Genomic DNA, 15,260 nt, shown 5'->3' with positions numbered 1-15,260 from the left:
ATATCAATGGCTAACTACAGGATTGACTGAAGGGGTACGTTTTGGCCAGTAGGCCTACCTTTTTTAGAAAACTCTGCTGGCTGTTTTTTGTACTCCATAGCAAAATGTGACCTGGCCATCCTGTTTTTGCGGAAAACTAGTGGCTGATCTGTTGGGACAGGTGTTTGAGGGTTTTTCTTCATTATGATGAGAATTCTTCTGTCATCAACTGTAGAGGTCTTCCTTGGCCAACCAGGAATTTTGCAATTACTGAGCTCACCAATGCTATTTTTCTTAATGTTGGTCCAAATACTTAATTTTGGTAAGCCTAATGTTTGGTTTGTCACTGACTTTTTCTCAGGCTCAACTCTGGTCTTTACATTGACAAACGAATGAGGCTGTTTACATTTCTCCAACTAAGTATTATTTTTCTTGTTTAATGCAAGACCAGGTCAAGTGTGCTTAGTTTTAGCCTTGACATATATTATAATGATGTCTCCAGCACTTTTAATAATAATAATAATAATAATAATAATAATAATAATAATAATAAATAATACATTTATTTTATATAGCGCTTTTCATGAACTCAAAGACGCTTTACAATAGGTGGTACATTTTAAAGCCCAGATGCATCAACTGTTGACTAATTGAGACACACAACCCCATAGTGGGAGGGGCACTGTCTAACCACAAGGCTGTTCCTCAACTTCTGCCAAGACAAAAGGCCTGTGCCATGAACTGCACAAGATCCACAGAATTAAGCAATCATGTGCCTTATTACATAAACAGGCACAGCAGGAGGATAATTTTGCAGCCTGTAAGTCTAGGCTTGGCACCCTGTAGGCCTGTAAGAAGAGACTAGGAGCTCTAGTGCACAGCTCATCCCCTACTGAAGAACAAACTCCATGATCATTGATGCTCCACAAGTTCCTCTATTGTGCTAGCATTAGCAGCATGAACTTAAATACCATAATTTATCAGTGAAGGTGTATGCACATAGACCGGTTCTCATGGTTATGTACATGCATGTATATTTAACTATGGGGTGGGGAATCTATTTATTTATGGAGTTATGCCAATATACCAGTTTTCCACCAGTTACCCAATAAACTAATTAGCTCTATTCATTTTCTGGTTCCTCTGAAGATTATACCACAGTAAAACATTGTATATGAGGACACAAGAACATTATATTATTGCTGTTTGTCAGCTAATTAATAAATAAACTATTGCATTATTTAAATCACTGGGTTCATTAAAATAAATAATTAATAAATAAAATGGAAATTGGTATAAAATCCAGAAATGATTTCCAGCAGGAAAGTTCTGAACCTGATTTAGTTTGCCAAACATTGTTCAGTTTTTATGTTTTTGTATAATTTCCCTTGACCCTTAGTTTTCAAGAACTTTTCCACAGTACAGTTATACACAGTACAAAAATTTTTTTTAAGTTGATGGGAAGCCCTTTTTTTTTTTTTTTTTTTACAGATTTACAGTGAAACCTCGCCTCTTCGAATTCCCTTGTTGCCACTTACCATTCAGCTCCTAATTGAATTTACAGAACATCATTTTAAATAATATATGCATTTCTGTAGACTTGTACGTTTTCCAGTCAAGTGCCGGTAAAGTCATGGGGATATTGCAATAACCTAATTTTCATATTGCTGACATGCCTACCAGTGTGACTAACTCTTTTGACTACGTGCATACAGACAAGATCTATTCGACAGCGGCAGTACGGTGCATTAAGTAAGAGAGAAACAGTAGAGCAGGAAACCCCATCTGTATCATCCGTTTGTATTTACGTTATATTTTATTTTGATTATTATTATTTTTTAAATACATTTTTGCTTTTTACTCTTTCACTGATCATATTTTGGTCTTGATTTTGTGAATATCACCAAATGTCCAGTTTTTCTTTCATATGTCCATTGGGTATTTGACATCTACATCATAACTGAATCTAGAGGACGCGCAAATCCGTGAAACTCCCTGAGTTTTGAATGGGACATTTTTAATTCTTCGGTGATATGAGTAAGAGTAATGCTATTACAGGTAACTCGCAGAATACCGCAGTTCATGAAATGACGTAAGGGTTCTATGTAGACAGTGGGTGGGGCTATTCGGTTCCCTGCGCCCTGCATCCCACGACAAGACACACAAAAGACTGCCGTGATGTCACTGTGATCGTGTGCCCCTAGCGTTCGCTTAGAACAATCCTGTTTGGAGCAGGTTTGTGAAAGCTCTGGAAAGTCCCGTAGACGGAAATCCCCGCAGTCTGGGTTTTTTCCTGACCACATAAAAAAACCTTGGTACACAAAGTGAATCGCATTGGGTAGCTACATACAGACACGCACACACGCACAGCGAGCTAAAAGCCTAACGTTAACGTTACCGAACACGATGGAGTGGTTCGGATTGTGAAGCCTTAATGGCGGTCTGCATCGATTTGGTTATTCTGGCTAAAGGGACAGCAGGATCGCCTGGCCATCGCTGAGGGACTGTTGTTGATACCGACATATTTTACAGGTACGTACGCATAACGTTGTGATTGACTATTTAGCTTGCTAACTGCGCGTAGCTGCACTTTTTGATATCATAAATGATACAGATTAACCACAATAGCGAATCACATCAGTGCTTACATTTGTGCTTCAAGGAACAGTCCAATGATGCACTTGCGTTAAAAATGTTTCTTGACGACCATCCATTTGGAACAGGCGCTGCATATATACATTTTAACGTTAGCTAATATGGCATTTCTGAGTAATCGTAGATATGCTGTCAGCTCGCTCAGGTCACATAAAGATGAGTATATCTGCCGGAGTGGGACCAGTGGACAGACAGCATGCTTTTGACAGATGCTTGACATATTTTTGCAGGGCGGAAGCTCGTTAGCTGGTACGGAATGTATAGTTCCATCGGCGGCCTAAATGTGCGTAGCCTACGTTACGTTCAGAAAATCAGCACGAAAGACGGTGATTGTTTTAATATGTATCTGGACTGATTTTGAACAGAAATGGCTAGCTGTTGCCAGACACCCATGTTGTAGTCTTCTATAGTTAAATGTCTGCTGCAAGCAATACCCCTGTGAACATGTATTATTATTATTCTTATTCTTATTATTCTTATTATTATTTTTATTCTTATTATTATTATTATTATTATTATTATTATTATTATATTAGTAGTAGTAGATCGGAGTAGTAGTAAACCAGACAGTATAGGCCTACATTGTGCCTGCCTCAGAAGTGTCTGCAAACAGGTGTTACAGAAATAGCTGCACAATGACAGATAACATGATCATGAGTCTGAAACATATGGTTCAATTTTCCAGTGTTAAAGGATGATATGTCATATTTATACCCTCTTATATGGATTTAACCCTGTCAGATAGTGACACAGATTGTTTAATATGGACGGAGTTGTGATAGGATTTGTCAGTTCTCAGGTAGTGTAGAGCTGAGGAAATTAAACTGTAGATGGTAGGTGACATCATTTCTGATGACTAAGCCATGAACTCATATTTTCGAAAAATGTCTTTTCCAACACGTTGTTAGAGGATGTGAAACCAAAAATATTTTTGCTGAAATATTGTGTGAAGGGTACTTTCACACAATGTTAGGGGTGCAGGTAAAAGAGGGGATTGAGTTAGCATTGCGCTAAGCCGGAACGGTGTGGGGAAATTCTTACTTAGTGAGGATTATTAAGGTGGGCTAAAGTCAGAGCTAGACAGTGTGTATATAGCGTAGTTTCAGTGCTGAGGGTCAGACTGTGGGTTATTAGTGTGTTATCTGTGTGTTTTTAGTGTGTCATTAGCTGCCACTAAAGCCATGTGAATGTGTGTTCTCCTCCAGTTTCTACTGGTTCTCCTACCCTCCGGTACACAGGATGTCCCAGGGGCACAACTTCCTGCCCAAGTTCTTGTTTGTGAGCAACCTTCTGAAGGCCATGAAGATCCGGGAGCAGGTGCCAAACGATGTGGTGAAGCCGACCAGCAGCTGCGGCGTCATCCACCACCTGCGCACGCTGCACCGGCACACCGTGGAGATGCTGCCCACCGGGCACTTCCCCCTGGCCTTCTGCCAGCTGGTCCAGGGCGTCCTGCTGGACCGGGCCATGCAGACTGCCCTGGAGCAGGAGAAGAAGCTCAACTGGTGCCACGAGGTGAAGAATCTGGTGCCGCTGCGGACCAATGGTGAGGCTCGGTGGGGGGGACCTTGGTTGGCTTTCCCCACGGCAGACTAGGCTCAGGCCGCGAACAGAGATCAGCCAGCTTTCCGTCTGTTTTGTCAGCACAGGAGCTGTCTGGACAGGATCAGTGCAGTATCCCATTTGTCCTGACAGCACAGCAGAGTTACTCGTCCAGACGGAATTCGGTTGCGCTCTTAACTGACGGTTTCCTGTGCTGAACAAAATGTATTTGTAAAAAGATGTTTTCTGATTGGAGCCAGATGGGAGTGTGTGACTCTGTCAGCATGTACATGTAGACTGCACCTCCCTGGGCCTGGACCCCATGGGCTGTGTATTTGCTGAGGAGGGATGAGCTTAGTATCACAGCTATGTTACTAGCTCTTGATTAGCGGCTTATTGCTATCTGTCAGCATAGAGAATGGCCTTGTCATTCTGAGGTTTGGCTGAGACGCTAAGGCTACAGACGGCTAATGCAAGTCATGTGTCATGAGAACATTTCAGATTTAATTCTTGGAAACTCCGGTAACTAAATATAAGGTATTTCCGACCACTTTCTGAAGTAAACAGTAGAGGTTGCTGAAGTGCATGTTGGTGTGTGGAATGGGTTTTACCTGCTTTCTCAGAGCTGGAGGTCTGGTGATAACCACTGTTTCCTTATGAGTAACACGGTGGGTGACATCAGCATGTGTGTGTCTGTGTCTGTGTGTGTGCGTTCCTGAAATGCAGGCCATAAAAAAGCGTACATTCAGAGTCATTTCAAAGAAGTTAGGTCAATTTTCATATTTGTAATAACAAGAAAACCACTTACACAGTTAAGTGAGGCTTTGCACATGACAGAAAGAAACGCTGACTAGATGCTGATAGTTTGTAAAGTAGTGGGCATTCCCAGTTTCCTGTGTGTCAGATCTTCCCATTAGAGGAGTTGGGCTTTGTGATAACTGTAAAGAGAGACGTGTGAAAGTCAGAAAACTCAGGGATGAGGCACACTTCCTTCCCTTATGGGCCTACTGGGAATTTCCTCTTAGGAGTTTGAGTGAGTGAGTGAGCGGGAACACAGCTACTTTCAGACATTTGTTACAACATGTGGACAAACCCGCATTGGATAAGCAGGATGGTGACAGCCACATGACTCAGTTCTGACCGTGTGAACCGCTGCCTGATGGAAGCTCACACGTGTCTGTAATTCAGCAGAACTGCCTTAGTGCGTCTGACATGACAGATCCACAGACATTATCCACGGACATTACCCCACACACATTACCCACACACATTACCCCACAGGCATTACACATACACATTACCCACAGACATTACCCCACACACATTACCCACAGACATTACCCCACACACATTACCCACACACATTACCCCACAGACATTACCCACACACATTACCCACAGACATTACCCCACACACATTACCCACAGACATTACCCCACACACATTACCCACACACATTACCCCACAGGCATTACACACACACATTACCCCACACACATTACCCACAGACATTACCCCACACACATTACCCACAGACGGCACCCACAGTGATGCCCCCTGTGGGCCCTGTGGCCCTCTCATTGCCAAATGGCTCATGCCTCTGCTGGAGGAATGGTGTGGAATACGAGCTGGAAGCCATTTTTATAATGATACTGTGATCGTTTTGAAACTTTTCTCAAATTTAATTTGGTGGGTGGTGTGCTTGTTGTGAAATCTTGTGCTTGTTGTGAAAACACAGTAATCTAACACAGTATATGCATACATACTAGGGTATATATATGTGCTGCGGTATACCTTTTTAATACTTCTTCAAAAACATTGCCCACTTTTTACCAAATAAACTACAAGTGTTTACAGTCACAAATATATTAGTATGCAAAAATATTTTGTGTGCTATATTCTCTTATACAAAGCCAGTATTCTCATACTCTGGCTCAGATACAGTAATTGTTGGGCCTGATTGCAAATGGATGCAGCTTATTTCTGTTTGTTTATTTCCTAGTATATAACTCTTCATGTAGTACAGAAGCAGCCATGTAATTTGGTAGCCGTAGAGCAGGAAGTGAGGGAAAGTCTCTCTGTTGTGTTGTGTGAACAGAAGATTCCTTTTAACCATGGAAAACCTTTTTTATGTAGATTCCATTGTATTGATTGCATATCAGCATCTCCCTTAGGTTCATTTTCCATTCAGATCGACTGTGTAGTGAAGTTTCCAAGTCTTTGCATATTTTCTCGTTCAAAATAAAGTTTCAGTGGAAACGGATCAAGAATCTGAATGTGTTGGAAAACCCAAACTCTCTGGCCCAGCGTCACTGTTATGATTGTTGTGCAGTTTTTTCAAAAACAGCTCTTTGTGGCAATACGTCTGAGAAATGAGTTTCTGTAGTTCTGTACTGTGCTCAGTGGTTCTCTGAACACAAGCTGTATCAGTATCCTGTGTTCAGGGCTGAGGTCTGCTGCAGACTCACCACGGCAGTTATTTTGAGCGCCCTTGCAGCTCGAACCCGTGCGTCGTTTTATCTCGGCGACAGCCTTGCGCCCACAGACGCCCTGCTTCTGCGGTATCTGTGCTCCTGCCGCACATCACACTCCAGTTCTGAGTTCACAGCACTGCTGAGTGTGTTTCCACTCTTCGCCTGGCACCCGGTTCCCGTGGCGACGGGAGGGGGCGGGGTGGTTGTGCCACGAGATGCCTCATGGGCCTGGATTCGCTGCACGTGAGCCGTGGGGATGCAGGAGGTGCTGCGCCCTCAAATTTTCCCAAAATCAAAGAAACCCCCCCCCCCCCCAAAAAAAAAATTCCAGGCTTTCTATTGCCTGCTGAAGAAGACAGTAGAGGCATTCCATCAAGGCCGAGGCCCCTGGAAAGCCTGCTGCTCATTCACAACTTTGATATCTCCAGATTGAAAATACATGCAGTGCTGGCAACCCAACACTTAGTCAGAGACACATTCAGGGGAATTCCTGTCTGTTCCACAGCCAATCCTGTCCCTTCGACCCGTTCACATGACCGTGTTTCAGAATCTCACAATGGGTATGGTAGGTATCATCGTGCTTGGTGAAAGTTCACAGGGTTGATATTGAATGTGTTCCTGATTCTTTTGAGTGTACGTAATAATCTTCGCAGGTGCGCAGCACGAACACTGTCATTGTTTGGCTGTTGCCAGGGGAAGCAGGAATGCTGGTCAATGCGAACAATCATTTCTCACTTCTGCTCATTTATCAGAATCACAGCACAGTGGTTTGAAACTAAAGAGGAACCCGTGGATTCATGGCACTGTGCCCTGCAGACAGATCAGCATTTTCTCTAAGTCAGAGGGCAATGAATTACTACTTCTTGTTTTGGCTGAACTCTTAGCTTAGAAGGTGCACACTTTCAAACTTTGTCCAATGGAGTTTTGACCCTTCAGTTGTCAATGGTCGGCCCTTCAATGGTTGCAGAAAACACTGTTGATCTGCACAAATACAAAAGACGTTTCATTAACTGACTGCGGAGGTCCGTGTACTTGTGTAGTTCCGCTTCAGTGCTTAAACGTTTCATGTATCTATCAGGGCCTCTTCCTGTTTTCTGAGGTCAGGTGGTCAGGACATCTGCGGTTATGTGGAAATCCCCTCACTTCCTCTTTCTCTGATGTTCGACTGTTCTGGATGCTTGTAACAAATTATTATATCAGGCGGAGTGTTACGTATTTATGCTCTGATTATCATGAAATGGAGCAGTGTTTTGTAAAACAGTCGCTTTATGAAACGGTCTGCTGTTTTATTAAACAGTGCGGTTGTGTGTGCGTGTGTGCACGCTTGTGTATAGTGAAATGAATAAGCTCTGAAGTAACTCTATAATCTCTGTGCTGCAGGTGACGGCAACTGCCTGCTGCATGCGGCGTCGCAGTACATGCTCGGGGTGCAGGACACAGACCTGGTCCTGCGCAAGGCGCTATATGGAGCCCTGAAGGACACGGACACGCGCAACTTCCGCATGCGTTTCCAGACGCAACTGCTGCAGTCACAGGAATTCACACAAACGGGGCTGCGGTACAACACACTAGTGAGTATCACACATTACAGCACACTAGTCAGTATCACACATTACAGCACACTAGTGAGTATCACACATTACAGCACACTAGTGAGTATCACACATTACAGCACACTAGTGAGTATCACACGTTACAGCACACTAGTGAGTATCACACGTTACAGCACACTAGTGAGTATCACACGTTACAGCACACTAGTGAGTATCACACATTACAGCACACTAGTGTGTATCACACATTACAGCACACTAGTGAGTATCACACATTACAGCACACTAGTGAGTATCACACATTACAGCACACTAGTGAGTATCACACATTACAGCACATTAGTGTGTATCACACATTACAGCACACTAGTGAGTATCACAGTGTTAGAGTGTGTGGGCAGGTGAGGGATGCTGTGCTCAGCTCCGGCCTGTGTCTGTGTTTGCTCAGAACTGGGAGGAGGAGTGGGAGAAGGTGGTGAAGATGGCGTCTCTGGGCTCCAGCCGCAGCGGCCTGCAGTACGACTCGCTCGAGGACATTCACATCTTCATCCTTTCCAACATCCTCCGAAGGCCCATCATCGTCATCGCCGGTAAAGCGCGTTCCAACGTTACGTTTACATTTAGGCGCTTAGCGTACGCTCCTGTGCTGAGACACTTTAATCAGCGCACAGACAGGATTAGGTCCCACGTGTAACAACAAAGCCACAGTATCAATGCCAAGCAGTAGCAGCAGTCAGCACATAAACATAAAGTTCAGTTCCATAGTTGGTGCAAGAGGGAGACTGAGGACGTGGTACCGGAGTATGAAATGGGTTTATAGACACGGTGTTAAATGGACCGCCACTGTTGTAACCTAGAATAAATGCTCAGAGTGAATTGTGAAGAAAGATGCGGTTCAAACAGGAGAGTTTTCAGTGTAAAACTGATTAAATACAACTGGGGAAAGTGAGCCTGTGTGTGTACAAGTACATATGTGTGGGGCACGGGTCATCGCTGTTTGCTCTAGTGTAAGATGAGTGTTTGGATCTCCAGATGAGGTCCTGAGGAGCATGGAGTCTGGGTCCTCTCTCTCCCCCCTCAGTGTGGGGGGCATCTACCTCCCTCTGCACTGGCCCCCCAGGGAGTGCTACAAGTATCCCATAGTGCTCGGCTACCACTCTCAACACTTCGCTCCCCTCCTGACCGTCAGAGACAGCGGCCCAGGTGAGCAGGGTTCTCACACGCACACACATACACACGCACGCACACACACGCACGCATACGTGCACATCCACACACATGTACGCTCACATGGACGCACGCGCACATGCACACACACGCACATACAAACACAAACACACATAGAAACACACAGACCCACACACAGAAGTACAGGTGTGAATGGCACAGGTAGATGTGAATGAGGCTCAGTGAGGCTGCGTGTTGCAGAGGTCCGAGCCGTGCCATTGGCCAGCCCAGGAAGGGGCGGTTTTGAGGAGCTGAAGGTCCACTTCCTGCTGGAGAAGGAGCAGCAGCAGAGCAGGAGGCTGATTGGTGATTACCTGGCCCTGACCGAGATATCTGTGAGCGGACTCGGGCTCAACACCGAGGTCGTCCACGCAGCCAGGTGAGTTTACACGGGAAGATCAATGCTCAACATTCATTCATTCATTCAGTCAGTAATGTTTTCATTTCTTCATTCAGTCATTTCTTCATTCATTTATGTAGTCAATCATTCATTCTTAACAGAGGTGACTTTTAGCGCACACATTTTTAAATTATTGCAGATGTAATTGATAACTGTTAATTTATCTTCTATTTTATAAAATGACAGAGTAGATTTCTCACATTGTAAAATTTTAAGGCCAAGCTTTTACACTTGGCAGTGTGGTTCTGTATTACTTGCAAGCATATTGCTTTGGATTGCAGTGGATGACATCATATCAGCCTCAGATATTTTAAACTGGCAGGACTGTGTTGCTATGCAGAGTGATTGGCTGTAGAGATCCAGAGCAGTGTGCTTGGCTGTAGAGACCCAGGGAGATTTGGTTGGATGTAGAGACCCAGAGTGATGTGATTGGCTGTAGAGACCCGTGGCAATGGGATTGGGTATAGAGACCCAGGGCAGTGTGATTGGGTGTACAGACCCAGGGCAATGTGATATGGGTGTAGAGACCCAGGGCGATGTGATTGGGTATAGAGACCCAGGGCAATGTGATTGGCTGTAGAGACCCAGAGCGGTGTAGTGACTGTTGTCCTGTTGGTTGCGGCAGGTTGGATGAAGGGAACCTTCCGGAAGACATGGATCTGATGGAGGACTACCTGCAGCTGGTCAACCACGAGTACAAGCGCTGGGAAGAGGACAGGGAGCCCACCTGGGAGCCCCGCCCCCAGCGGCCGCCGCCCTTCTCCGTCTCCCAGCTGTCCCTAGTGGAGATCCGCTGCGCCACGCCCAGGTGCTCCTACTACGTCTCCGTGGATACGCAGCCCCACTGTCACGAGTGCTTTGAGAGGAGGCGAGCGGGCGAGCAGGGCGGGGCGTACACGGAGGCGGAGCCCGGGGCGAAGCCGATGCCCCCGGGCTCCACCCTCCTGCCCAGCCCTCGCTCGGCCCCGCCCACGGCCCCCAGCCTCAGCCTGTACAGCGAGACTCACGCCATGAAGTGCAAGACGGCGGGCTGCCTGTTCACGCTCCGCGTGGAGCGGGAGGGGCTGTGCGAACGCTGCTACGCCGCGCGCCAGAGCGGCCTCCCTCTCCCGCTGCCCCGAGCCCCCCAGGACCTGCCCCCCCACGGCTGGGCCCAGCGCTGCTCTCTCTGCCAGCAGGAGGCGCTAAGGACGTTTAACGGGCTCTGTCCCTCCTGCCTCCAGTGGAGCTCCAGGGAGAGGTCGGGGCCCGCCTCCGAGCCCGTCCACACGCGGGGGGACTCCAGCCTCTCCGCCCTCCACCGCCAGAGCTGCACGGGACAGCCCTGCAAGAGGGCGGGCTGCCAGTACTACGGGACACCTGAGAAGCTGGGCTTCTGCACCATCTGCTACGTGGACTACCAGACCAACCACCGTGAGTACTGCCACCCTACAGTACTGTAATCACTGCTTCACCATCTTCTCACTAATAATTTTTTTTCTGGGTATTGTAACATTGTTCAAAATACATTTTAAATAGAGCCCTTGCTCTGAGCATGGGGGATGTTGTGTGTGAGTATGGGGGTATTACCCATGGTGACAGCAGGCTGATCTGGAATGTTCCAGGGCCGGACCCCGTGGTGTCGCAGCGCATGGTCCCCTCGTCGGGTGCGAGCCGCACGGAGGCGGGCTTCCACAGCGGCCCCCGGTGCCTGGGAGCAGGCTGCAACTCGCAGGGCCTGCCCATGTACGAGGGCTACTGCAGCCGCTGCTTCGTGCGGGAGCAGGCCGTGCGGCTGAACCGAGCCGGGCCCCGGGCCCCCAGGGGCCACCAGTCCCCTCCTCCGGTAATTACCAGTGACGCTTGTGTCTGTCTTAACTCATGAATGAATGTCTTGGCCGCTGATTGTGTTCTGAAGTGTTGGAGCACACAGGTCTCTTCCCGCTGGCTCACAGTACTGTTGTTGTGTCTTCCTGTTAGCGGGCTGCGCAGCCGAGGCAGACGCAGACGCAGACCCAAACGCAGACACAGACGCAGACGCAGACCAGGCTGCAGTGCAGCCGCGGCAGCTGTAAGAACGCGTCGCCCGGCTGCTTGGAGCTGTGTGCGGAGTGTCAGGCCAGGGGCCCCAGGGAGGGCCGCAGGACTCAGGCACCCAAAGACGGGCCCAAACAGAGCTGCAGGACCCAGGGCTGCGACCACTACGCCAACCAGGACAAGCACGGCTACTGCAACGAATGTGACCACTTTAAGCAGGTCTACAGAGCGTGATCTGAGGGGCGGGGCATGGAGGAGGCACAGTACACGCACATCCCACACACATCCTACACTCATCCACACACATCCTACACTCATCCACACTCATCCACACACATCCCACACACATCCTACACTCATCCACACACATCCCAAACACATCCTACACTCATCCACGCACATCCCAAACACATCCTACACTCATCCACACACATCCCAAACACATCCTACACTCATCCACATACATCCCAAACACATCCTACACTCATCCACGCACATCCCAAACACATCCTACACTAATCCACACACATCCATGCACGCATCCTACGCACATCCCACACTGCGCAACCACATTCCAACACCCACATTCAAACAATGCACCTAAAATGCAAAAGCGCAGAAGCACTTCTCTTTTCCCCAGTGAAATTTGATTGGCTGTTAACTAGAAAGACCCAAAGAATGGGTTTGGTGGAAGGCAAGGAAGGTTCGAAATGAGCGGCTGGTTGTGGTGCAGAGGTGTTGAGGTGTGTATGTGTGTGAGTGACGGTTTGGGAAGTACTGTCTCAGTAAAGTAAACACTTAACACAGCTGCTGGGATCCTTGTTCACTTCTGGACCAAGTATTGCTGATTTAATGCTGAGCTAAATAACAACAGCCAGCAGTTTTAGTTTCATTCCTTTTACCTGACTCTGTCTAATGGGGTTGCACAGCCCAAGTGCCTTTGCGCACTTCCTGTGAAAACAATGAAAAACAAAATAAAAACCACACACAGTCTCTCTCAAACACAAACACACATACACACACACAAACACGCACATTCATTATAACTTACGTCTGTTACTGAAAACTAAATGACCTGATCTCTGATACAAGTAAAATGATTTAATGTAAAGTGGATGTTAAAGCTGGGTAGTACTGAGCATGCACTTTAAGGCAATGCTACCAGATTAGATGCCATTAAGTAAAAATTCAGCTGCTGATTTTTTAAAAGCGGTTGAGAACAGTTTCCAGTTTTAAGGATCAGTCTCTGCATTCTCCTTGTGCAGCTCACTGATCACTGCTGTCAGAGATGGTCTGTTTGGGGTCCAGATGTAGTTGGTGTAAGGCTGTGTTTTTTTGTTTTTTTACATTGGCCAAATTTTCATCTAAGCGCAGTAAGAAAATGTGCTTTAAGAGCTTTCAGAAGCCTGTTTCCTGCCGAAGCTCGCTGCCAGCCCTGGCAGTGCCGCCTGTAAGCCCGTAGTTTTCATCTTCTCGTGGAAGTAGCGTTTACGTTCCAAGAGTGTCGCAGGCGCAGACGTAGAAATGAGCATCATTAGGAGATGGCAGCCGGCCGTGTCCACAGGACTGATCCTAACAGGGAGAGCCAGCGCCAGGGAGAGCCACTGCTCCTCCTGCATCTCGCTGGAAACTTAGAAAGTGCTTACAGGGCCTGGCACAGCTAGCACGTTTTTTATAGGCTTAGAACTGCAATTAATCTCATCACCATAAAAATCATAATCGCCCTGTAGGGAATTGCCCACATCAGAATGCGTGTGAAACTCCCTTTGACTGAAAGCAACCCTCGGTGAAATCCCCTCAGCATAGAACAGCCGCGAGAGAGCCGCACCGTCGGAACGTAAACACTCCTGAGCGAGGGCCACGCCCCTTTCTGCACCTCCCGCTGTGCCTCCTCCTCCACCTCCTCCTGCAGCCGGCCTCGGTACCCGCTCCTCTGCACAGTGCCTGTGTTTCGCGCGACGCTTTTTTCCGCAGTTGCACAAACTGAACTGGTTTTGTAATTCTGTGTTTTTGTGATTATTCATTATTTGATGTCGCAGTAACTGCCAAAAAAAACAAAAAAAAAAAAATCAACGGAGATAACTGTCCATTTGTGAGTCGTCATGGCGAAATTGAAAAAACATTACCTGTAAAATCTGTATCTCCTGAACACTGATTATGTTGTTGAAATGTTTCTAGTTTTGTCTTATTTACAAGAACAAACGTGGATAAACAAACCTGTGCTTTTGCCAAAGTGAACACACAGAAAGGCAGTTGTCTGTCTCATAAGGAGATATTTAAGATATTCACACTTATGGCTTTGATCTCCACTCAGAGTCACAGTCTTAATATTGCACAATACTTTAATAAGCTGTTGTGGTGTACATGATGGTAAACCTGGAACATTCCAGGGAAGAACATTCATTAACCTTCAAATTCTGAAACTTTTTTTTCCCTTGTTTAACAGTGTATAATTAAATCTGTATTTGTTAAGTATTTATTCATTTTAAAAATGATCAGTTCTGTGTCTCAATAATTTATACATTGTCTTGAAAATAAATTATTTTTAATAATACATGTTGTATTGTCATTATCGTTGGATCCATGAACTCTCGATATCCATTTTAAAACTAGGCCTTTGTTTCAATCTCTTTTTTTACAGTGCATTTTAACATCATGGCGCTGTACGAAAGGCAGCTTTTCCTGGCAAAGGAGAGTAACAGGTGTCAGGGGTATGAGGCAGGGTGAGGAAAGGACAGGAAGAGTCCATGCAAACACATGTATCGCAGTCTAGAACAGTCCTGTGTCTGAACTGCAAGCACTGCTTACGTTTGCATTTCAGCCAAGCATATGGATAGTAACCATACCAACCGGCCTGCATCAGAAATGCCATGATTAACACACAGGAAAATGTTCAGTTTAAATTGAACTAGAACAGTCTGCCTCCAAGGGGTACAGAATGTAATATAACGTAATTAGAATTAATAATTGTAAATACAATTCATTTAACAATGAAGCATTTTTAAAATATGACCCTATGATTTGTAAATGCATGATCCTCAGGCCAGTGCACCAGTATGTTCTGGCTGCGAGTGGAATGTTTGTGTTGAAGGTATGGAATGATGAATGTTGTAAAACTCTGATTGGATTAAGTTTTGGGTGACCTTTGGTATACACTTATTGGACACCGCTTTGGATGAAAGCATCTGCCCAGCACAATGTACTGCCGTGTTTCGGATGCATTTTGATCTTGTCTAGTGCAGTTTAAACAGTGCCCTGTGGTGGCGCTGACGGTGGGTGGGTCTGCAGGTGCTCGTGTCTGCTCCTGTGGTCTTCAGGGAGAAACGATAGAGGAAGCAGAAACGAGACGAGAGGAGTAGTGAGCGCCGATGCCTCTTTCAGGTAACAGCACAGAGCTCTGGCTCATTCAGCTC

General features: G+C 46.3%; 1 protein-coding gene across 2 annotated transcripts; it reads left to right on the top strand.

Moving 5' to 3' along the window:
• The first annotated feature begins 2,157 nt into the window (after positions 1–2,157).
• On the top strand, positions 2,158–14,401 carry tnfaip3 (tumor necrosis factor, alpha-induced protein 3). Of its 2 annotated transcripts, XR_010327022.1 has the most exons (10): positions 2,158–2,511; positions 3,840–4,180; positions 8,032–8,222; positions 8,653–8,794; positions 9,237–9,407; positions 9,633–9,810; positions 10,457–11,244; positions 11,436–11,656; positions 11,791–12,156; positions 12,188–14,401. XR_010327022.1 is itself a non-coding variant. In XM_064317096.1 (9 exons), exons 2-9 carry the CDS (start codon positions 3,874–3,876, stop codon positions 12,079–12,081), a joined length of 2,289 nt encoding a protein of 762 aa, XP_064173166.1. In that variant the 5' UTR covers positions 2,158–2,511; positions 3,840–3,873; the 3' UTR covers positions 12,082–14,401. The 2 variants fall into 2 exon arrangements, 1 of the variants encoding a protein (XP_064173166.1); XM_064317096.1 differs by having other exon boundaries at positions 11,791–14,401.
• Positions 14,402–15,260: the final 859 nt, after the last annotated feature.

The sequence above is a fragment of the Anguilla rostrata genome, chromosome 18 (genome assembly GCF_018555375.3).
Source record: "Anguilla rostrata isolate EN2019 chromosome 18, ASM1855537v3, whole genome shotgun sequence".
Lineage (NCBI taxonomy): Eukaryota > Metazoa > Chordata > Actinopteri > Anguilliformes > Anguillidae > Anguilla > Anguilla rostrata.
The sequence above is the reverse complement of the archived record's forward strand: the minus strand, read 5'-3'. Positions and strand labels throughout refer to the sequence as shown.